Consider the following 24583-nt stretch of genomic DNA (forward strand, 5'->3'; position numbering starts at 1 on the left):
AACAAGTGTTCTTTTAATTATTAATTATCATATACATGAACCATAGAAGGTCACCACACGCTTTATAATCCAGAGCACCTTGACCTGTTTGTTTAGTGGATTGGCTTGCCGCAATTTCCCTCCTTTAGGTTTGTTTTTCTCACAGCAGACTTTATTGTTATTTGAATCTAACTCATGGCATCCTATTAACTGTATTACCAAGGTTCATGGCGTATTTATTTTGTTTATCGAGTTCCTGTTCTGATTTACCCTTTTGTGTTAAGGCTATGGTATTGCTTTTATCTACTCATTTTTTAATATCATGGTATTGGGAACATCTGTCCGTCGACATTTCTATTTCTCACAGATATTTTTCAATATTAATGAAAGCTGGTAAGTTTGTGTAATCCACACGTTAGTTTCCGCAAGATAACTTGCTCGGTTTTTATGTAACTTACTCAAAAAATGAACCAGGACAAAGACTAAGGTCTGAGTTGAGTTAAACTAGACATTAATTAGCAAAATGCGCTCCGATTGATTGACGGATTCTGCACTATAACTTACTCAGATGACTCGATTCGGGTGAAACTTGGTAAATATTTATTTAAAGTCAGACAAAGGTTAATTTCAATGTTTAACAAAATCTGCGAATAATAAACAAGAATACTGCGTTCTCGACCATGGCTTAAATGGTGTAAGATGAATTGATTATTGGCAAATGGGGCAATGTCCATTTCTATTTTCGTGGTTTGATATATGGACAGAGGGAAATATTTCCTATGCAAATCGATTTTTAAAGGCTTTATGGAATATTTGCATTCCTTCAGGTTATGCTATAAGAGTACTGTATGTTGTTTTTTACCTTTCATGAACATCACAGGAATAGCTATCAACTTAACTGAGTCATACAGTTCGATTGTGGTTTCTGATGTACATTTCTGCATTTTCGTACATTTAGATACTAAAATGCATCAGAAGGATTTTAAGTATGTCAGTATGGGATGTGCATATATTGTTCCGCTCTGCAGTACTCTTGTTGTATATATGTGTAATTTGGCTAGGTCAAACAGAAATATAAGCATCATTAAACTAGCGTAGCGCTTGATTTGTAGATGGAAATTCAACTAGCTTTAACTTCATTTATACGTACATTGTAATGTGTTTCTGCTATAATTTATGCAAGAGTGTTTTTCGATAAGTTATCATTCAGGGTGTGTACTTCTTGATTACATATTGCTATATTTGGAACATCCCCTTCGACAAACCCTTAATTCTAGAACTATCAACACGGTTATTAAACAGTCACCTTAATTGTATGATCAACACATAAAAACCGTTCAACAAATTGCAGTTAATGACAAAATTTATTCGCACAAAATTGCCCGAGGATAATATATATAATAAAAACATGAATAGATATCATATCGAAAACAAAAATGATTATGGACATGATTCGTGTGAATTTTCAAATCAAAATGTGTGTTTTTTATGAAATCCAAATTTACGTATAACAAAAATGGTTCCTTCCAGGTCGTCGTTCACCTGTTTAGCTGTAGATTACATATAGTGTACATTTAACTGGTAACGACTTTACTGGGACATGTAAATGAGATTATAGTTGTTCAAATGCTGGTTATTGACGATAATTTAATGCAACTGCAAGGATATACAAAAAGACAAAAATGGGAAAATCATTGTTTTTGAAGTCATATAAATGTTGCTTGAGACACAGGTGTTTATGATAGAGACATTTGTGCGCTGCAAGAAATGTATAAAAACTGCTATGAAATACCAGGCATCATAGCAGGTAACGTTAAAGATGTGTACATTCTGATACTGCGTCATTCTTACTCATAACCATAACTAGATTTTTGTGATTTCTATTCTTAACACCCGTGTTGTCGGTTCGATCAAAACTACTGGTATATGTCTCCGTCTCTTCTATGTCATCACTGTACTTTGTTGTATTACCGATGCTATTATTAAGTTGGGAAGCTGGTTCTTGCTCTGCGTCGTCGTCTATGTCCATTATTGTATTTTCAAAACCATAGCTGGAATAGGAGAGCGTTGGATTCACTGGTGATTTACCAATAGCGTTTATATCATCTATCGACCTGCAATCTTTTTCGGAATGAGAATGGAAATTCAATATTGGTCGTAGATTGGAGAAACTGTTGTTATTTGCATGGATGAAGTCGTTATTTTTTAACTCGGTTTCAAAAGACAGTTGTCCTTTTTCCAAACTGGAATAGGTCAAATCTTCTTCATCAATATCCTGTCCATTTATTGAGACATCTGATGACACGCCGACGTACGGTTTTTGTGAAGATCTTCTGCGTTGACCACCCAATGTGAAACCAGATGTTTCCCCATTTGGTTGTTCTGCTAATGACTGAACGTCCATAGACATTCGACGTATATCGTTTTCGATGTCCAGATTTGGGTCCTTTGCCCACTCCTGTTCTTCTCCAGATCCTAGGAGGCAAAACACTAAGGCGCCAAACACTCCAAGTCCTGCGCAGATGAAGAATACAATCTGCCATTCTTCTCGGGTTCCCTGTATGATAATAAAAAACGGTCTGGAATTTAGTTATTTTCATTAGTAAAAGACAGAAACAGCAAACAAGAAAGCCAACTAAAGGAAACACAACTAAAAACTAACTAAAGTCGATTTATAATACACTTAAAATGCTAACAAATTTGTTAAGGTTCTTTCATGTTCTTTATTTTTCGAAATTGTTTCTAGGCGAGTGTGCTTAAAAGCATCAATTTTGGAAAAAACAAACCCATCCTGGATTGGTCAAACCTAGTTAAGAATAAGGTATGAGATGATTTGTTTGTGGTTAAAATTCTCACATCAGCTAATGTCCCTGTCATTGTCCACGGATGAGGGAATCTTTTAAGGTTCATAACCTGGACACAGTCACACTCGAGCCCTTTCAATCACATTATATTGTAAGCATTTCAATGATTCAATGGCTGGATTGCACAAGGGAATTTAATGCACAAAGTATTAATAGGCAATACTATAGCTTTCTCACAATGCGTTGCACGATAAACAGTGTGATCGTGGTTCATGTAAATTAAGGAACAGCTTAGGAATTAAAGCGGTTTCTTATTGAAACCTATCTTATCATAATTACTTTTTCTTCTCTTCCTTTTTCTCTATTTGATATTTTCAAAACTGTTTTTAAATTATCTGACGCTTCAGACATAAAACCCTCAGCGGACGCAATCCCACATATGTAACAGGGACATGCAGTAAGATTCGCTATGTACGTTTGTATGTTAATCGTCAGTATTCTGTATTAATGAACACTCATAAATAACGTTTCATATCCCAGTTCTGATACTTCCGAGTCCGTCCCTATTCTTGGCTATAGTTCCGTCAAGGAAAAACTGGGTAACGCATTTTCTGAAACTGGATCTGATTAAATAATACACGGATGAGAAACATGCAGGTAAAATAAATACAACTAACGGCATCGTTATAAATACAAACAAAATAGACACTGACTATAATGGATACATGGCAGGACTTACGTTAGTTGTAATGGCAGCGGTGACTACTGGTGCTACTAGGGCCGCTAACGAAGCACACGTCAATGTTATCCCATTAATAACCCCAGCATATCTGTAACGACAGAAAGTATGATACTTTTTCAGGTGAATAGCAGTTAATGGTTTAACGTCCTCGTAACAGATAAGGTAATGTGAAGAGAGGTGCAGAGGAAGACACCTCCGGAAGAGGGAAGGGAAGTGAAAAAAAAAAGACAAAAAGTATACATGTATAGATACATCAGTAGATCATTTTGAACATGTTTGCGACGTTCATTGTAAAACATAGCTTGTTTTGATTACAGAATATTCTATTGTTACGTATTTCTCTAGATCAAGGGAAAATCCACATTAAAATTACTATTGGAAAAAAACTGATAAAAACCCTTAGGATAATGCAATGCAAATATGTATTTTTTAGAAATTGTAGGCATTTTTGACAGATATGACTCCAACTCCAACAACCCAGATGGAGTATAAAATGGTCTGGGGTGGGTGTTGCGGTATCTGTGCTGTAGCATTCAAGTGAGGTGGCACTATAAATGATACCGTTTGAAGCACGGTCCCACTACAAACGGAACACAATACATCTCCAGCACACACGTAGGCATACACACATAGGAAGATATTAGCCAGGTGGCATAGGACTAGTACATGTAGTTAGCGCCTGATAAGGCAGCTCCTGCGAATTCTTCAATATTGTATTGATTAATATATATATGCTAATTGTATTGTCTGTATAAAATTGTATATCTATGTACTGTAAAGCGCTTTAGATTGGGTTATGTGAGCTAGATAGGACGCTATATCAAATGTTGTATATTTTTATTATTATCATTATGACTTATGTTAAACTTTAAACTTTAAGGCTTCGTGTTATTTCACGATCTTTGAGTTTAATGAGATAATATGCTATATTGTTTTTAAGAATATTATGTATATCAAAAGGTGAAATTTGTGTATGAAACCAATTTCTAAAACACCGTTTTTAGTTTTTAATCGTTTAGCCATTTGCCATATGTGTCATTTTCATTCAAATATTTCTCTGCTGAATATATATGCTAATAACTTCTCAAAAGCAATGCTTGAGACATTTAAGAACCTCTTACAATTTGAATAAAAAATATATCATAATTATGTTCAATTGATTTTTACATTTGTCACGAATAAGTGTTAAACTATCCTACAGTTGTTGGATCGAGGAATGTTACACGGTGTGCGCGTGATGTGAGCACGTGTGCACGAAGTGCGAACGAAACAAAATCATTTCGGCGTCAACAAGCCGTGTTCAAAAAGAACACGCCCACAAACCGAACGGTTGTTTCAGTGTGTCACTCACTGCATCTGGCTCGTCGATTGGTCGATAGAACGTCGAGGTCGGTGTCGTCCTTGATTTCAGAAGTAGTGTACAACATTGTATCTTTTTCGGAGACTTGTTGTTTGCGCGCATTGTCAACTTAAGATTACGTATACACGTATATGATAAAATTTACATTGCATGTACATGTTTCCAACCCTGTGTCATGACTTGAATGTTTCGTTGAATGTGTACTTATCTACATTTTCGTGAACTGTTATGGTATTTATGATTACAAGAGGACAAAATGAAGAATATTACACATACTTGAAAGCTGTCAAAGCTGCACTGCACGCAAACAACAAGTCTCCGAATAAGATACAATGTTGAACTCTGCTTCTGAAATCAAGGACGACACCGACCTCAAACGTTATATCGACCAACCGACGAGCCAGATGCTGTGACGATTTTGATTGTTACAATCTGGACGAGTAGATTGATGAATGTTGTGCGATTTCAATCGTGGTTGGTGAAAATTGAGAAATGTTTTAACAATATATACGGTTCCGTGTTAAACTTGATTTTTTTAAATATTTTTGTTATAATCTAGCTACACAGATAAGCTGATCTTTCTTTCTTTATTTCTTAATCTAGAAATGGTGTTTTGCTTTATTTTAACCGACCCCAATCGAGTTATTTAAAATTATAACACATATTGACACGGACCCGTGTACAGGTAAACATTGCCACTTTGTACATGTACATACTGTATCATATATCGGCTCTCTATGTCAGGCACAGGGCGCCAGTTCAAACTCGATCACTGATCAAAATGTTATTTGCTTGTTCTCTTACCGGGGAGCCACACCCATTCTTGACAGTCTAAGAGTCACTGTATTACCGTGCAACACGCATTGTAAAATTGAACACAATATTAATCAATATGATGAGAAATGTATATATACAGTGTTCCGTGTTCAATATGAGCCATCCGGATGTTGTTTATTTCGTAATATTGATCAACCAATTGTCCCAAATCGCACATTTCTCCATTTACAGTTACGGTGATCTGAGACTTGGAAACATGAAACACAAACACGTTTAAAAACATTCTCATACTTCACTGAAACATCATTTTTTTTTTTTTTATCTGAGCTTAGATTAATTCTCTTTTCCATTTATAGTTCAGTAGATTTTATATATCTGTAGTAAATATATATGATAATAATCAATAATTCGAGGTTCTTATTTTTTATCACAACCTAGTTCGTAGGTCGTCTCAAGGCGGTTCACAAACTATTATCCGTGGTTATTCCGTCTTTGCGTTTTGCAGAGTTATCTTCTCTTGTGAGCAGGTATTGATTGTTATGTCATTGGTTTGTGTGAGAAAATTACGTCGTTTTCTCAAAAATTGATGACGTTACTTTCACAAACAAATGACGGAATAGGGCCTTTGCAACCAGCCAATACCTTTCTCAACTCTGGGGAGCATACAGCCGGAGCTGCCATTTCGGCGCTAACAGCTAACATACATCTCAACAATTCTAGCACTGGTCAACGACGTACTCATTTACAGCTGAGTAGACTGGAATAAGAGGAGTAAAGTATCTTGCTCAAAGATACAACACAGTGCCGTGCCGTGACACGAACACCCAACCCTTCGGTCACGAGCCCGGCGTCCTACCACTAGACTACCGTGCCCCCTATATAGCCCCATGTATAGTAACAATGTTAATTTTTCAAATCTTTTATATTTGTTTACTTAATAAATTTCACAAGTCCCATTTACAAAATATGACGATCTCTTAAACTACCTTCTCACCCCTGCACGTTTACTAGTCCAAACATTACGTACATAACATACACACTGAATGATCGCAATTCCGGATGGCTTAGGTCTTAGGATGTGATAATGCATATAACCATATTTCAATTAGCACATCAAAACACGTGTTTCAGACGGTTTTCTGGGGTCATAGGATTCAGGAAAGATGTAGGAATCGTAGAAAAATGTTATTGTTTTAATTAGTAAATAGGGGTCACTTCATCCAGACATTATATTATGGTCATCTTAACCTTCAAAGATGACCGCCGGATAACAAACCGATCGGTACTAATACTCTGACTTTCAAGCAACACATGTTCTCCATCTTGAATGCTACATTTTCGGAGACAAAGGCTACAAAAGCAAAGAGAATACCAACAGTTTATTATTTACACTATTATTGGAGTATCTGAATGAGTTTGGGATAGCTTTTTACATAATATTTCATGGTAAATGTATTGATTATGTGGACCACATTTTGAGCTCGCACTTTCTTAAAATAAGTCATTTATTAAAAATGCGAAATCATTGACGACTTTTGTTAGCGTACTGGGTAAAGCCAAAAGTATACTCTTTGATTTAATGAAGGTAACAGCACAACTAACCCCATAAAGACGGTAATGTTACCGTAGTTTCAACCCTTATATGAGTCATAATTAAAGACCTGATTCAGAGATAGATGTTGAACTTATGTAAGATATGACACCAATTTGTTTGCTCCGTATTGAATCTATTTCTAAATTTTGTCTATATACCCAGAGCACGCAGCGCTTAATACAAGCGTTTACTGGCTTAGAGAAGTATACCTGTCTCGGAGAAATAATGCTGTGTGCAAGTCTATACATGTACCGCAAAACTAGCATAACATGTCTTGGTATAATTGTGTATACATTTGTATCCTAGAGTTACGTGATCTAGGTTAATAAATGCCCTTTAGATAACCCGTCGTTTCACAGCATTTCATTTTGTTAGCACGTCAAGCTGATTTACAAAAACAATACCGAATGCCACGAAAGGACAAGCTTAGTAAAGTTCGTTATTCTAATGGTTGTCACTCGGTCGTTGGTATCATATTAAATGCCGTAGTATACATTATCGGTGCATTTTAAAATGCTTTTGTTTGGTTTTGAGTACCATCTCGAATTTAGGCTTGCATTTAGGCGGTATAGTCACAATAAATTAAAACCATTTGATAAGTCATAATCATAGACCCCAATTAAATATCCTATCTTATGTATAAAATTTGAATATATCAAACTTGCACATAAGCTCAAATAAATGGTACATAACCAGTCAAAAATTGAGCAAAAGGGCCGATATATTCATAAATAAAGTTCACCGGAGTTTAAACAAATCAATCTCTTTTGAAACCCAGCTGAATGCTCCTAAATGATACACTTTGTAAATTTCATGTATACATTGTATATTAAGGTCATGGGAGACTTAATGAGTCTTTAACTAGCTTCCGGGAGGCATACCAGCTTCAAAACGAAGCAAAAAACTAATAATAAACTTTTCTGTTTATATATGTTAGCAGCTTATAAATAATAAAACAGAAGGTGAGTAACCTACATCACTCAATGAACTGTTTATGATGTGCCATTTCATATCATGTTTGAATGTTATAGATATGCTACAAATGTTTTAAATATTCTTACTTGAAAGTGTTACAAGTGTATACTGTGTATAACATGACTAGGTTTGGTACATTTAACAATATTACATGTTTTGATAACCGTATGGTTGTCATATATATACCAGTAAAAATGTCACTTGGACATTTTGCTGGTCTTTTTGTGCATTCCCATAGCCATAACCATCTTGCTTCGATGCCGTTTTACCTCTCTACCTAGGGATATATTATATCATATGAACATAAGATTCATGTTTTTTTATGTCCTGTGAGCTATTTTTATGAAGACATTAGCCTTAACGCCTTATGTTTTACGACGGCTTATCATTGAAAGCCAAACAAAAGCAGACACAGCATGGACCCTTGTAATATAGCTGTCAAAACAGTTGAAATGTATGTGTCCTATGTCTTGAACTTGACATCCTCATCAACGAATTCCTCCATGGGATTCTTATACACAACATTTGGGTCACGTTTAATTTGATGTAAATCAATAAAATATGGGATTACAAAACAGTGCCGCTGACCTGGAAGTCATCTTAAAAAAGTAGATTGCTGACATATACATGTTATATACGGAGGGCCCCTGTTGAAATTTGCTAGGTACGGTTATAATATTTATTTAGACCCAATTCGTTGCTTTAATCCATTCTCTTGCTGAATGACTTTGCTGTTTTATTGAAAGGATAAGCACGTCTACTTACGTCGGTGCTATGTCGAGATGATTGACACGAAATGCAGCATTGGTTGTAGACTGCAATGTCCAGTAGCATATCAGGAGTACTACAGCCAATGTCCTTCTCTCTACCGTCATGTAACTAAGGGCAATTAGAAATGGAGCTGACCCAAGCATGCCTGTATGAAATATACAACAGATCAAGTTAGACTAACGGTATTTGTTTCCTTACTGAGTAATCGGAAGTAAAAAATCACAATTTACAACCTAGAAGCAAACAACCCTTGTCTACTTGCAGGTACCACTGATATGTATGAATATTTCAGGAATAGTGTTATGTTTTTGGGAAGAATTACAAGTGAAAACATAGCGAAATCATTTATGGCAAATTAACTGGAGTTGCAACCTAATTACTTGATGTAAAAAAACAAAGATATTCCTAACTAAAATTAACTGTATTTTTCTGTAAATAGCTCATAACTATTTCATACTTTTGTCTGATTAGTGGAAACAGATTCATTACAAAAACGCTTGATCGGTTCAATGAAATGTACACCTCGACATTTACATCAGCGAACGTTTACTCTGGTCACGTCTACTGTTGATGAGGTCATATGACTGTGTCTCGTTCGCGGAAAATTAACATATTAGTGTTGCAGTTCACGTCATGAAACTTGTATTGTCAATCCTACACTTATGAGATGATAAGTTTAGTTAACAAGAAAAGGGTGTACGATAACAAAAACTATTATTAAATTCTAAACATAAATACACATCCCCTCAAACAGTCTACATTGACATTAACCCAATAACCATTTTTTATGAACTGTTTATTTTTTGAAAGTGTATATCAATGACGACTGTTAATATTAAGGATGTGTATTTTTTATTCGAATTAAATATATGTATCTTGTTTACATAAAACAGTTTGCTGTGGCAAAAAATATTAGTGGCGAGAATAGGAAACCAATATTTTAATTTTTGATATAGTTCAAATATTTATCACTTTATTGCAATATATTGCCGCGGTGGCCAAGTGGTTAAGGCGTCTGATAATATGCTACAACTAGCCCCCACCAAGTGGTCGCGGGTTCGAGGCCTACGTGGAGCAGTCGCCAGGTACTGGCCGTAGGTCGGTGGTTTTTCTCCGATAACTCCGGCTTTCCTCCACCACCAAAATCTGGCATATCTTAAAATGACCATAGCTGTTAATAGGACGTAAAACACAAACAAACCAAACCAAACCAAGCAATAATCAGACCTTATGAAGTGTTTTAAATTAAAGCATAACTGTGACAAACTTATATTGATAGGTTAAACTTGAGTTATTAAATATCACACTAATGCAATGTTTTGTAAAATGACCCTTGGTTAATTAAACTTTACCAATACACTGTAGGCCTTTTCTCGTCGTGCCAGTCGAGAACCATTTCTTTTCCGTACATTTGTCAGCTAAAAACCCAACCGAAAATGCGCCAATGAATCGTCCAATGAAAGGCAGTGAGGACAGCACTCCGTTCTAGATGTGAATGAAATTGTACACGGTTATTTACACCTCATATTAATAATTTGATTCTTTTAACACTGTGATACTGTGTACAAGAAATGTTCGCCCAATCAAACTTTCGGCATTCGCATTTGAAATCAATTATCGCCCAGTGTTAAGTTCACTCTTTACATTTTATGACAATGTTGTTTACTTAGATAAATTCGTCCTTACCACGGAAGTCGAAACAGGGGAAGATTAAATTGCAGCGAACATTTCTCGTTATAAAGTAGTTACTACAATAAGTTGAATTTAACCATTTTGAAGTTTGACCCGTTTCCGCATTTCACACCTTCTTAGAATAAGTACGTGCAGATTTAAACGTTCCTAGGAGTATGTTTTTCACGACTTCCTGTCCCGCATATACATGTATAAGGAAGACCTTGATCAACCACAAAATATCAGTACAATTTTTTTAATTTTTTTTACAGATTTATATAAATTAGAACTATCAAAAATTGAAAAGCAATATAAGTTAATTGGTAAACACGATTGTTTTTAAGAATTAAATCAAGTAGATAACATTTAAGGTATTATATTTGTATTAGATTTGATAGCTTATTAAAGCAAAGTTAACATTTTTTCTTCTTTTCAGTTTTTTGTTGTTGTTGCTTGTATCACACTACTCCATATATGGAGTAGCCTTATAAATTCCTTACCGTCGTAGGATCATACATCAGGACGTCTTTCATGTACAGAGGAAGGAAAGTACCTATCACTGTGAATATGAACCCGTGCGTTGTATGTGCTACCAGTATAGCCCAGAATGGACCGGAAGTGACGAAGTTTTTCCACGGTGGTGAAGGCATCTTAAACAATCAACATTTAAGGACTAATTCAATCCATTTGCTTCAGGTTTAACAACAGACTATTTTACCCACTTCTTTGAAAGAAAATTACCCCCATCTCGGGGTGACATTGTGCAATATCAAGGACTCGATTAATTAGAAAAAGTATTCCAAGATTGACGACACTGTGATCATTAAGCCGTTTACAAACGTTGATAAATATGTTTTTATTTTGAACCGATGAAATAAGAAAAACATTTTTAAAATGTGTTATAAAATCTCATTATGAACACGTAAATCCTTTTCGTTTTATGATGTCATATAATTCAACCGAGGAACATAGCTATCTGAAACTGATTATGATGTCACTATAGAGGTAATATTCATGTCACAAGAATAGAAATGAGTTGCGTTTATAGAACATATCAACGAGTACTTTTTGAACATGACTTCAGTTATCATATCTTTGACAGTATCCCTTTTTGTTACATTGTGCCTTGCTATGATAGAGTATAAGTGTTTTATAAAGATGACAATTTTTCACCGGAAAGGTGAATTATTGCAATCATGCCTACCTTGGCGGTAGTACTGCGCCGCTCTTGTAGTATATAAAGGACTTCCCTGGCGCTAGCTTTTGGGTGTACTTCCGGTGAATCGTAGACAACAACTATCCATAAGAGGTTGGCAAGGAAGTTGACGGCAGCTATAATGAGACAAATATGAATGATACATGTAGTGTGGCTGAACGATGTTCAAATGTACGTGTTGACCGTTACAAGTGATAACGGTCTGCTTTCTAAATGCTATGCTTTCGTGTCTTCATGTTACTCTCCATATTGAATTGTATAAGTAAAACAGAAAAGCGTTGGTATCAAATACAAATATATCTTATTTTATATTAAAAATTAACTGAATGTAAGAAATTTTCGCAGGCTTATAATACATTAAATGTGCAAAACCACGTGATCTACTCGAAGAAAAAACCTGGTAATACTTACTAAATATATAGAAGATGAAAGGCCATCCTCCTTGGAAAGGTATCATACATATAAAACCGGACAAGAGGAAGGTTAAAATATTACCAATGCTTTGGCCTGCATAAATAAAAAATATAATTATAAATGTTACAGAACAAATCACTGAAGGCTAATTATCGCTAGTACTTTTGCCAACTTTGGTCTCTTCGGGCGTTTAAATTTGATAAGAAATAACCTATATACAGCATGTTCGTTAAATGTCGCCATGTTATCCTGAATATGCCGTCGTTCACACAAAATTACGAAATATATTCCTGATTAATTACAATTAATAGTAACAAATCAAACGTTGATACCAAGATTAATCGATATATGATTATAGAGGATCTGTCATAAGTATCCCTTCACATTCGATTTATAATACAAGTTTTGGATTTTTCTTGTTTGCGAGCCTCTGAAACGTTTGGCAGATTCTTTTTATCATATGCTACAAGGTAAACTGTATATTTGTTATCTGAAACGAATATTTTGCACTTGGCCGCCTCTGAAGCGATGAAAATTGCGTCCGCTTCACAATGACGTGACGTCACATTGATTGTTCCTATTCGATTGTGACGTCATTTCCGGATTGATATCACACACGTTACATAATGTATGCGACGGCTTTATTACACTGCGTAACACTGTATTAATATGATAAATATAATTCTACCACAATGCGCTGTCTTATTCCACTCTCAGATCATTGTATAAACATGCAGACTGTTGAATAAATATGAGTTATACACCACACGTGGTATATGACCTTCCGTAGTTTTGATTGGTCGAGAAGATGAACCTTGACCGGGCGACTTTTTTCACGCGCTTTCTGCCGAGTGCTGTTTTGTTTACGTCGTCTGCTGTCAACATCCGGCAAATGTTGGTGACTTTTGTGAGGTTATGCCATGGAAAAAGGGGGTTATTAAGGCAATACCAAAAGAAGATGATGCTTAAAGATTTGAACGCTAGTTTCAGGCAAAATTGCTACAGACGCTCGATATCGTTTCGACGCCATACCGTCGCATGTCCATGTCGTGAAACCAATAGACGTAATATAAGCTTTTATCTCTCAGTGAAACCCAAACAAGATCTGTAACAGTGTCGGAAAATATTTCGTTCTCCCCATGTCCCGTTATCAATATTTGGATGGCCTGTCTATGGCGGAACTCTCACTATAAACTTCAACCATAGAACCTCACGAAGAAACGTCCCAGGCCTATGGTTTTGGACATTGGTTCATCTTCATCACTTGGCGGTAGGCAGACTTTTTACGATATGCTTACGCGCATATAGTCCGTGGTTAATTGATATTAATTAATGCAATATTGCATACTCTCAATATTTAAAGTCGTTCTTCTTTATGTTTTCACGAAGTTGTTGCCGAAACATTAATTTTGAAAATTATAAAATTTGTAAAAAGAAAAGTCATTTTTGAATATTAATGAGTGACTTTTTACATATGGGTCATATCACTACGCCAGCCTTGTCAACAAAATGTGTGTATGCTATTCAAATCGGAAAATATTCCAGCTGTTTCCGACTGAGATTGTGGTAGAAACAGATCACATGACTCGTGGTTGTTGAATATGGTATTTATTTCACTCTCTTTAGTTAAAAATTTCGCTAAAGCTCGTGTCTTTTGTAACTTTTGAAAAATACCTAACTCGAGTGAAATAAATACCATATTCAACAACTACTCGTTGTGTAACCTCTATATATACAATGCATAGGCAAAAACTAATGACAAATGTGCTTTTAATATCAATAAAGAGTTGTTTGTTCGGCCCATATTTCCTCAGGAATTTGAAAATGATATTGTTTGTACCTTTGTAGCTAATGTTTTTTTTTTTTTTTTTTAAATAAAATGTACCGTAGCGTCAATTCAGTGTGAAAGGGGTAGTCATAACTTTTTGTCACAAATATTAAAAGCATATCATGTCGTTTGTGTCTTATTCAAAAGTACTGTCATAGTACAATATTGTTTCACTTTTAAGATATCAATATTTACCAATTTTCCCAATTCCCCCTTATTTTTCTGCACTCATTGAACAATCCATACCTGAGTTGACGATTGCTAACATTCTGGAACGTTCAAATTGTGGAGCCCATCTCGATAGAAGCTGAACGGTAGCCGGCATTAACCCACCCTTAGAAGTAGATGAAAACAAATATTAGTATGTGTTTGATAAAGATAAGCATTGAAGAAAATAACTTGTTAAGCAATGGGGATGGTACAATTCATGGAGTGATTGCATTACGTATAAGACAGAAAAAAGTAAAAGTTAAAAGATAATATAGATAGGTATTCTATTTGATGGTAAATTTGTCAATATGCTTGGCTTCTTCATTATACAGTTGAAGATTCCTCAACTTCGACTTGGTATAAACACATCTGAAACGATCATAAGATTTGCTTTACCCTATTTTCAAAACTTGTGAGAAAAGAAAATCATATCATCTAAGTTTGCAACATAAACTTCTAAATATTAAAACCTAAACGAGAAATACTCACTGATGTGAAACCAACAACAGCACGGGCGATCATGACAAGCGCTGGGTCGATGAGGGCAACGAATGGAATTGAAATCGAGGCTGCACACATGAGCATAATTTGACTGAAGATCACCCACTTTCCGCCGAATTTCCCTGCCAAATAGCCTCCCAGCAAGGGCGTGAGAGGAAAAGTGTAGTAGTAGGATGATAGCACAAGACCCTGTGTTTCCAAGTCCCATTGTAACTGGTATTTCTGTCGGAAAAGGAAAAACACAAATGATGTAATATGTTTATAAATTGTAGATATTAATGGTTTGAGGGGAAATATTCAATCATGGTCAGCTAAAGACTAATGAAATAATAAGTCAGTATAACAGGTTTATAAGGTTGCAGATGTTAGTATTATTTTTGCAGATTGAATATGCATCACGACAGACCATATTGCAGTTTATTCAAGTTCGTCTATAAGCATTACCAGAAGTGATTGCGTTCATAGGGTTATGGTAGCTGATATTCCCTGCTTAACGTTCACCATTAAGAGTAATGGCAACAACTGGTTCACCCGTTGTCAGTATAATGTGACCGGGCGGACTGCTGTGCTGCGTATTGCAGTGAGATAGTACTGTAGAGTCGGCATCAGATCCGCGCTATCACAAAGAGGCAAATACACCAACATACCCTGTCTCCAGCACATATGTACACACATGCACGCATCCGCAACATACACGGAGGCACGTCCTTAAATAACCTATGCTGTTCATAGGACGTTAAACAAAATAAAACCAAACTAAAACCAATCATTGAGTTTTGAATCAGTTACTTAAAAAAGTCTGCTGTCCCATATTGCAATACTTGAGATGTGTATGTTTTCCCACTTCCCTTTTCTTATTATTGCGGTGCTGTCTCCTTTGGCACCCGTATTGATATGACCTAAGTACTTTAAGAACGCTTCACACAAAACAAGCAAACAAACCAATACTTACATTTGTTTCAGTAGAAGAAGTGACGATAGAACTGTTTCCCTGACTTGTATTGGTCATAAGATCAGTCTTTGTGTCACTCATACACACAATGGCCATACTCATACACTGTCGAACTGTGATGCTTAGTGACGCAATCAGGCAACACATGAATGCTACTTGCCATCTTAGTGATGTCATTCTCTGACAGAAACTCTCCTCGACCGGGATGCTGTCCATTCGCTTAAATATTGAAACTTTGGTTTCTTCCGAAAACGATACTTTTGATTCAGCTCTGCTTCTCTGCTTTTTCGGAGTCGAAGCAGCACTTTGATTTTCTGAACCTGTTTTACAGATTGACCCAGAGCCATTTGCATTCTGTTCTGAGGACAGTTCATGTTTGAGTTGATTTGCCAGCTGCGCTTTTATTTCCTGCAATTTGTTGGTATTTCGGCCATTCTGATCATCAGAGACAAAACCATCATTTTTCCTTCCAGATATTTCAGTGTTAAACGATGGTAACGGAAGACATGCACCATTCTTCCCTTCTGATTCAGTGTCGTTTTGTAATTCAGTTTTATCTGAATTTACAGTTTTCGGCATGGTGGATTGTTCAGACTGTTTTTCGTGTGCCAAAGTCATGGTTTCGTTGTCCATGTAAGAGTTATCACTCGCTGATTCTGGTTTTGATAAAATAAGCATATTAACTTATGTTAAAAATAAGCAAAGCATATCAACAACAAAACCCTTGAAATTACAGATTGAAATTAATTCTTGCTATCATTGGTTAATCACAAGAATTCATATATTTTTTTCGAGGGGATACAATCTCGTTGTTTTTATTATTTGAACACATGTAAAAACCGGGTAAAATATATATGAAACAGATTATAACTGCTATCACAACATTACTGTCTCTATTTATTTATTAAAAAGTGGGAGAAAGGAGAACACACCTTTCAGATAAATTAGATAACTATGGGCCGACGACCGAGTCACGGACAGGCCAAATTCGGGTGAGTTTTGTTTACAGTCGACATCAGAACGTGAATTGATTTTGCCTATTGTTTTATAATAATCCTGGTAGGGTAGATTTTGTAATCGAATCGGTATAATTACTGCCGAAGCATGGACCTGGCCGGGTCAATTTCCGCATATAATTAACCCCTTTACCGCTGTTGACCGTAATAGACTCATCGATCCAGGTCAATGTATGTATGCAAGGTACATTTGTATTTAGAAGTAGAACGAAAGATAAGGGTCCCAAATATTTCGATGGGTGCAGCATATTTATTTTGGTCGCTTTTGTGTCCATAAATAGAAGACACCAAAGCAAATCCCCAATTCTGCAGTGGGTTCCCACATTAGCCACTTCCTACGATACATGCTGTGGGTAACAGCAGGTGTGTTCCCTTACCGATACCCCACCTGCAGGGGTACAGTGCATCGAAGAGTCTACTAAAGTTGCATAGGATGAACGGATTAAGACCCGAAGTGACTAGTTCGATAAATGGGATTTATTGTGCAGTTGTTCAAAGTATATGACAAAAAATATCGGCGTTTATTCTCCATGTTTCGCCTATTCAAGGAGATTATAATTCACTGTATAATAATCGCTGTGTATTTAATTTCCCGAAAATTTCAATGACCGCGAATGTAGAATCCCCTTTGAGTAATACCAACTACATGTATATAAATGTATTATTCAACGGGGGACCTTCAGTGTTATTTATTACATTTTTTAGAATCCATACTCCGACGATGATACCTACAAACCGAGTTATAAAAGCAGTATCCTAATGACGTCACACTTGACGACACGGTAGCTCTACCGTTTAGTTAGATATGCATGTAGTATGTTTTGATGTTATGAATTGTGTTGTTAGATAAATATCACGGTTTATATAGCAAAGACGTTTCTAAACAGCTACTTATTCTACGGTCGCTTCATCTTATCTGGCTACAAAATCTGAGGCTTTGGAGCATTTAAGTGGAGGAACCATTTGGATTGGTCAATAGCAAAATTGATACTTTTACACTGCGAAATATTTCACAGATGTCAGTTCACTGGCGAATATGAAAACAAGGCAAAATCCATCAACGAAACTATCATAGATAAAGGCATAAAAATGAACACCTCACTATGAATCTAAAGACACTAATTTCATTTCCTTAGAAACGCCATTTCAGTCTGTAGATATGGTTCTTTCCGGGTTAAAGTCGGCATCAGATCCGCACTACCACAAGGAGGTTAGTTCATTAACATACTCTGTCTCCGGCACACATACACACATACACACATACACATATACACACATACACATATACACACATACACATATACACACATACACACATACACATATACACACATACACACATACACGCATACACACATACACGCATACACACATACTCGCATACACGGCTACTACGTACGTCGTTTGAAGTGTTAAGGTTGTTATTATGACCCTTTTTCTACTATGATTTGTGACTTGATTTCTGTGAAACAGATCGTTGGTGACCGAGAATTGATAGACATCATCACGACGGGGTAACATATGGCGCGTGGATTATTAATACCTGTTGTATTCTTGTGTACTTACACTGTAGTATATTACTTCGATTATACATCAATATTACTAACAGATGTCGTGTAGGCATTAATACTGTTCCGAACAATATGCATAATGTATTTATTTATTCGGAGTCCTCGGGTTTATTCCACTTTTATTCAAATAATCAAAAAAAAAATCGTCTAATATGTAGCTTTTAGCAAAATCAACAATATGCATTATGTATTAATACATGTCGCTTTATGTGTACTCGGAGTCTTTGGGTCAATCCACTTTTATTCAAATAATCAAAACAAAACGTCTAATATGTAGCTTTGCAGCAACAAGTAGCCCCTCAGGACCACAGAACAAGCTTTTACAAAAGTTGCACATGTGAGTATCTGTATGTATATGTGTCACATATAGGTTTTCTGGCTAAATCCAACTTAAATTCCATGTTTTCAGTGAATTGTAGATTTAAGGTTATTCCTGTCATAATATATAACTTCACCAACATCTTTTTTATTGATTTAATGTGTTTCTGTTGTGTGTTTACTCAAATAATTAACTGTTTATAGCATTACATCTCCCCTACCCCCAATATTCTCCATGTTAAGTGCCGGCACCCCAGGGAATCTGTAACTTTTAGCAAAATCAACGAATGTATTTTGTTATCACAAGTCATAAACCATAGTACCAACTACATTAGATGACTAACGTGAAGTTTGGTGAAATATGTCAACAGAAACCAAAGCATACTCAATGAAAGGGTTTCAGTAGGAATACGGAAATGTATACAGATATATATTTTTCAAACTGTTGTGCAATGTCTGCTTTTTAGTTTTTCATATTCAATTTTGAATCGTTATGAAAATGTTTTAAAATGATATTACATTACTTACTTTTAGTAAAAGGTTTCGGCGGATATACATACACAAATATACATTTGAAATTGTTATACAATATTCGCATTTTTGTTTTTCAAATTCGAATTTAAACCGTTATGAAAACATTTCAAATATATTCTAATAATACATGGTTTAATGCTTACTAACATCTGTTCAGACTACGACTTTAATGAAACATAGAAATTTAAAATGATAATTCAAACAGAGGATATCTACCTTTTTCCTGCAAGGGTCCCATTGTTCACGAAATCTCGATGCTATTGACTATAGTCCTAACATTTTACATACTTATATAAATCCATCTGATGAAATATCTAATTTCACAATTAGGTGTCAGAATATAGGACACATGGAGTGGCATAATGAGATAGCGTACTAGAAGGAAAATGTCCATACTTGACTTTCTTCCTAATTTACATAATGATCATTTGAACCCGCTCATCCCAGTATGTTACACTTTCTATTCAATACATCAGCTGATATCTAGTATTAAGAACAGCCCTATCAAACTAATATCTTAAATAACAATGACCTTGGCTACAAGGAAGCTGATCAACAGCTTTATTTTCAGTTTACAACAAAACGACGCATCCAAAAACAGGGGGCCGCAGTTTCCAAAAAAATGTTTAGGTTTACTTCAGGGTAACATTTAATTTGGCGAAAATAGTTCTACTTCAGAGGTGTTTTTTTCAACTGAGAGTATCATGTGTTATATTTTGAAGATTGTGCAACACAATTTTTTGTTCTGAGAGCTACTTCCCTGAACAAGACACTTTCTCATTTTGAAATAAAATTCATAGAAAACCAAAATTATGTATTGCTGTTACAATTGTATTTACTTGTTGTCAAAAGTTTTCAAATTTCGAATAGTTAAACATGGTTTTTGCAATACTTAATATTCAATACAAAATACTGAAGCGATGTAGAAGGTTTGAATGATCTCGTGTACCGTCCTCATAGAGTACCGATTACATAAGCTATTTTTAAACAGGTGGTGTAGAATATTTATACTGTATTTCGTAATTTCGTTTAATTTCGGAGTGTCCAGTGATTTATGTAAAATGTACATGCTACTTCAGAATAAAATTAGGAGTCAAAATTCAGCGAAGCCTCAACATTTACATAAATTTCCATTTCAGCTGTTTATTGAATTCCGCGTTCTATTAACGGCTAAGGTCATTTACTCACGTGTACCGACATTTGAGTGATGTTTGCTTGTGTACTGGAGACAGGGGGTATGTCGCTGATCTGATGTCGTGTCTTTTGTCGGGGGTTTGAACTTGGGATCCTCAGAACTCTAGACGAACGCTCCATCGCTGACGATCGACCCAGTCCAGTTTGTATATGTATGCATGGGACATGTCAGTTAGCATAGTATCACTATGAATATTTGCATTGATTTATATTTTATAGCTTAATAGCAGCATATATATTGGCATCAAATTGAAGCTATTGTTGTATGTGTGGTATGTGGTGGGTGAGCGAGACAATGATGTAATGTATGGTCGAAGGGAGATAATTATAAGTTTGTTGATTCTTCACACATTTTCACAAAGCCAAGCGAGCTAAGACATAACACTATATTTACTACACATATATTAATATATATTATGCATTTCACCTATATTTTATTTTGATTAATGCAAATACATTCGATCGAAATACATACATGTATGCAACTGAACTGTTCAATGTGATTGATTGCAAGAGTTAAACATCCCGTCAACAGCTAATGGTTTTTAAGGACGTGCCTGCATGCGTGTTGTGTATGCGCGCATGGGTGTTTATGTGTTGAAGACAGGGTATGTTGGCGTAATTGCCTCCTTGTGATAGCGCAAATCTGATACACGTTATAGTGCTATCTCACTGCAATACCTTGTCGAAGACACGCAGCACAGAATTCGCCCATTCACATTATATTGACAACGAGTGAATCAGATGTTGCCATTACCCTAAATGTTGAACGTTTAGCAGGGAATCAAAACTTCCGGCCTTGGGACAGAACCTATTGCCTTCCTCACCTTGGCGAACGTTCACTGGTAAAGCCAAAAATGAGGTGTTGCCAAGCATGGAGCTAGGAACAAAGGGTAGATATAAGTAGGGCTATATATAAAGATCCCAACTATTACAATGGCCCCATCAGATTTATTTTTGTTCAGTACACATACACATGAACACGTCCTTACATGACCTTAGCTGTTAATAGGACGTTCAACAAAATAAAACCAAACCGGAACCCCAATTAGAGGACACAATATCAAACCCCCAATTATGCAGATGATTACCACATAAGTCGCCTCTTACGATACATGCAGTGGGTAACAGCAGGTGTTTTCCTCTCCCGATCCCCGACCTGCATGGGTGTATCAGAATAATAACAGATATATCTACATTACATAAGATTAAACAATTTGATCTAACTACTAAAGTGATGTTGATGTGTGTATTATTCACATCAACACTACGAAACGTCACCAAGCGAGCTTTAAGCCCCCATTAAATACATATAAACCCTTTGATATAAATTAATGTCCAATCTGTTCGATCAAGACGTTAAGAGTGTGCGCGTATGTTATGGGTAGTCAAAGGGAGATAAATCTCGGTTTTTAGGATGGTCTCTTCCTGGAGACTCATTTATTTGCAATGCATCCTAAAGTGGGTTCATGTGTAACAAATAGAGCCAACCAGAGGGAGGAAGTTGTTCTCTCGTGACTGTACAAAGACCAAACCTTCATCATACACGGTAAATTGTATAATGTTCCAATTATGAGAAGTCTGTTTAATATTATTTCTCTGCCATTAGTATTTGATTTCTTAAATTCAATTCATCTTTACAATCAAATATGATTTTTTTTTTCAATGACCATTTCGTTTGTTATTCTGTTTTAGTTTGTGTATGATTTATGAACGTGCATTTTTTGCTGTATTGTTTGGGCATAAATGACTTGAATTCTCGATGAGGCCATGAAAAACAAAAGAAAAAAAAAAAATATTTTCATGGATCACATTTGGTATAACACATTATAACTATAACCATGCGATCGCAAGGAAGCTTGAATTACCTTGACTTTTAATAAGGCGCTTTATCCAATGACGTCAAGCCAACAACGCTAGATTTATTGGTAATGCATGTAGGAACGATATGATATACATTGTTTCACAATTGTTATAAAGAAAAAAACAATCGGTATAGGTTTTGTACTGTACTTGGTTCAGATTGCTGTGAAATCAAATATTTTCGTGTTGCCCAAATTTCGTGGTTTGCCGACAAAAAATCGTTTCGTTGGCACATTGATACATAAATTCGTGGATTACGAGGACCCAATCATATGGTGAATTGCTTCATGTAAAACTTGTAACTACTTTGTGAACCTATGAATTGGTGGTTGAAGACTACCCACAAAGTCAACGGAATTAAAACCCTACGAAAACGAGTGTATTAACAGTAAAGATAACGTTTTAACATATTGGAGTTGGTTATGTACTCATCATTAACACAATGACATTTACTTTATTATTATTACTGGCTTAACGACTTATCAATGCAGGAGACGGATAAGGCCTAATTTGTAAGTGGTCGACATAAAAGAAACGTAAAGTTAAAAGACAAACGTCTACTTGAATATAAAAAGTGTCTATATATGGTGAATGTTTTGGAAAAAGATCCACAGCTTTTAGATAGTTTAAAATTGTAGAGACTGTCGTTGTTTCGAAAAGAGATTTCAGTCATGTAACGATATTATGTTTTTTTTTCTGTAGTTGGCTGAATAGTGTTTTATTGTAAATGGCTGGTAACATGCTAAGTATTATGACTGGTGTTCACGTTTGGACAGCTTCGTCTCGGCGCCTTTCTCTGTAACCAGGTTTAATAGAGATGTAGTTTGTTGTCTACGCATAGATTCATATGATTTTGCCCTAATTATTTTATTTAAACGAGAGAAAAAAAACAACGACAGAAATAAGTTAGCAACGGGTTAATGGAACATATGTCAAGAGAGAAACTTTAAAGACTCGGTGTTTCACAGATGCTGGGAAATTGTTCTACAAGTTATCTCCCTTATACCAGAATATTGCATTAAGTATATTGAGCTTGAAAATCCCAGACTTTCGACTTGGTTTTTGCGCATAAATAGTTTCAATGTGAAAATTATATCACTGGTCAAGTGCATCTTTTATAATTGAAGAGATATCTGTCGACAATTTCATAACAAGGGTTTTTCGGAGACTTACGATGGCTTCATAGTGAAGGCATTCCATTTAATGAATGTATTTACCAATTGTGTATTCGGGGTTAAACATTCTGACTACAACAAAGGTCAAATGAAGACGGGTGTCCAAAAGAAACACACTGAAAAGAAAAGGGACGGAGGTGAGAATCGATATAGTGACAGATATAAATCCAAAGTGTTGCATATGTAGGACATATGATGACGCTGTTATATATTGTAACCTTGTTTGTTGACGATATTGTATATTCTATCCACATATGATGACGATGTTATATATTGTAACCTTACCTTGTTTGTTGACGATATTGTATATTCTATCCATATATGATGACGATGTTATATATTGTAACCTTGTTTGTTGACGATATTGTACATTCTATCCACATATGTTGAGGATGTTATATATTTAAACCTTGTTTGTTGACGATATTGTATATTTTATATACAGAAAAAATGACGATGTTATATATTGTAACTTACTTTGTCGACGATATTGTATATTCTATATACATATGATGACGATGTTATATATTTAAACCTTGTTTATTGACGATATTGTATATTTTATATACATATGATGACGATGTTATATATTGTAACTTACTTTGTCGACGATATTGTATATTCTATATACATATATTGAGGATGTTATATATTTAAACCTTGTTTGTTGAAGATATTGTATATTCTATCCACATATGTTGAGGATGTTATATATTGTGACCTTGTTTGTTTACGATCTTGTATATTCTATATACAAATGATGACTATGTTATATATTCTACCCACATTTGTTGAGGATGTTATATATTGTGACCTTGTTTGTTGAGGATATTGAATATTCTATATACATATGTTGAGGATGTTACATATTTTGTTACCTTGTTTGTTGACGATATTGTATATTCTATATACAAATGATGACCATGTTACATAGTGTGACCTTGTTTGTTGACGATATTATATATTCTATATACATAATTTATGTTGAGGATGATATATATTGTGACCTTGTTTGTTGACGATATTGAATATTCTATATACAAATGATGACCATGTACATAGTGTGACCTTGTTTGTTGACGATATTATATATTCTATATACATAATTTATGTTGAGG

At 35.3% G+C, this 24583-nt stretch overlaps 1 protein-coding gene across 1 annotated transcript; it reads right to left on the reverse strand.

Moving 5' to 3' along the window:
• Positions 1-1609: 1609 nt before the first annotated feature.
• Positions 1610-15860, reverse strand: LOC110467138 (sialin-like). The gene is made up of 10 exons (XM_021524076.1): positions 15795-15860; positions 14831-15064; positions 14378-14465; positions 12301-12396; positions 11878-12005; positions 11174-11323; positions 10355-10487; positions 8997-9147; positions 3523-3613; positions 1610-2536 (listed from the first exon to the last, which is right to left on the reverse strand). The coding sequence occupies exons 1-10, from the start codon at positions 15849-15851 to the stop codon at positions 1793-1795; spliced, it is 1872 nt and encodes a 623-aa protein (XP_021379751.1). The 5' UTR covers positions 15852-15860; the 3' UTR covers positions 1610-1792.
• Positions 15861-24583: the final 8723 nt, after the last annotated feature.

This window comes from Mizuhopecten yessoensis, unplaced genomic scaffold (genome assembly GCF_002113885.1).
Source record: "Mizuhopecten yessoensis strain PY_sf001 unplaced genomic scaffold, ASM211388v2 scaffold11161, whole genome shotgun sequence".
Taxonomy (NCBI): Eukaryota; Metazoa; Mollusca; class Bivalvia; order Pectinida; family Pectinidae; genus Mizuhopecten; species Mizuhopecten yessoensis.

Excerpts from the sequence above, each read along its gene's own strand:
- LOC110467138 (XM_021524076.1), bottom strand. The coding sequence starts at position 15,851 with ATGACCAATACAAGTCAGGGAAACAGTTCTATCGTCACTTCTTCTACT. Across the intron at positions 12,006-12,300 it reads TTTCATCTTCTATATATTTA|CTGCCGTCAACTTCCTTGCC; the intron begins GTAAGTATTACC and ends GTCTCATTATAG. Across the intron at positions 10,488-11,173 it reads TGATGTATGATCCTACGACG|AACGGAGTGCTGTCCTCACT; the intron begins GTAAGGAATTTA and ends ATTCACATCTAG.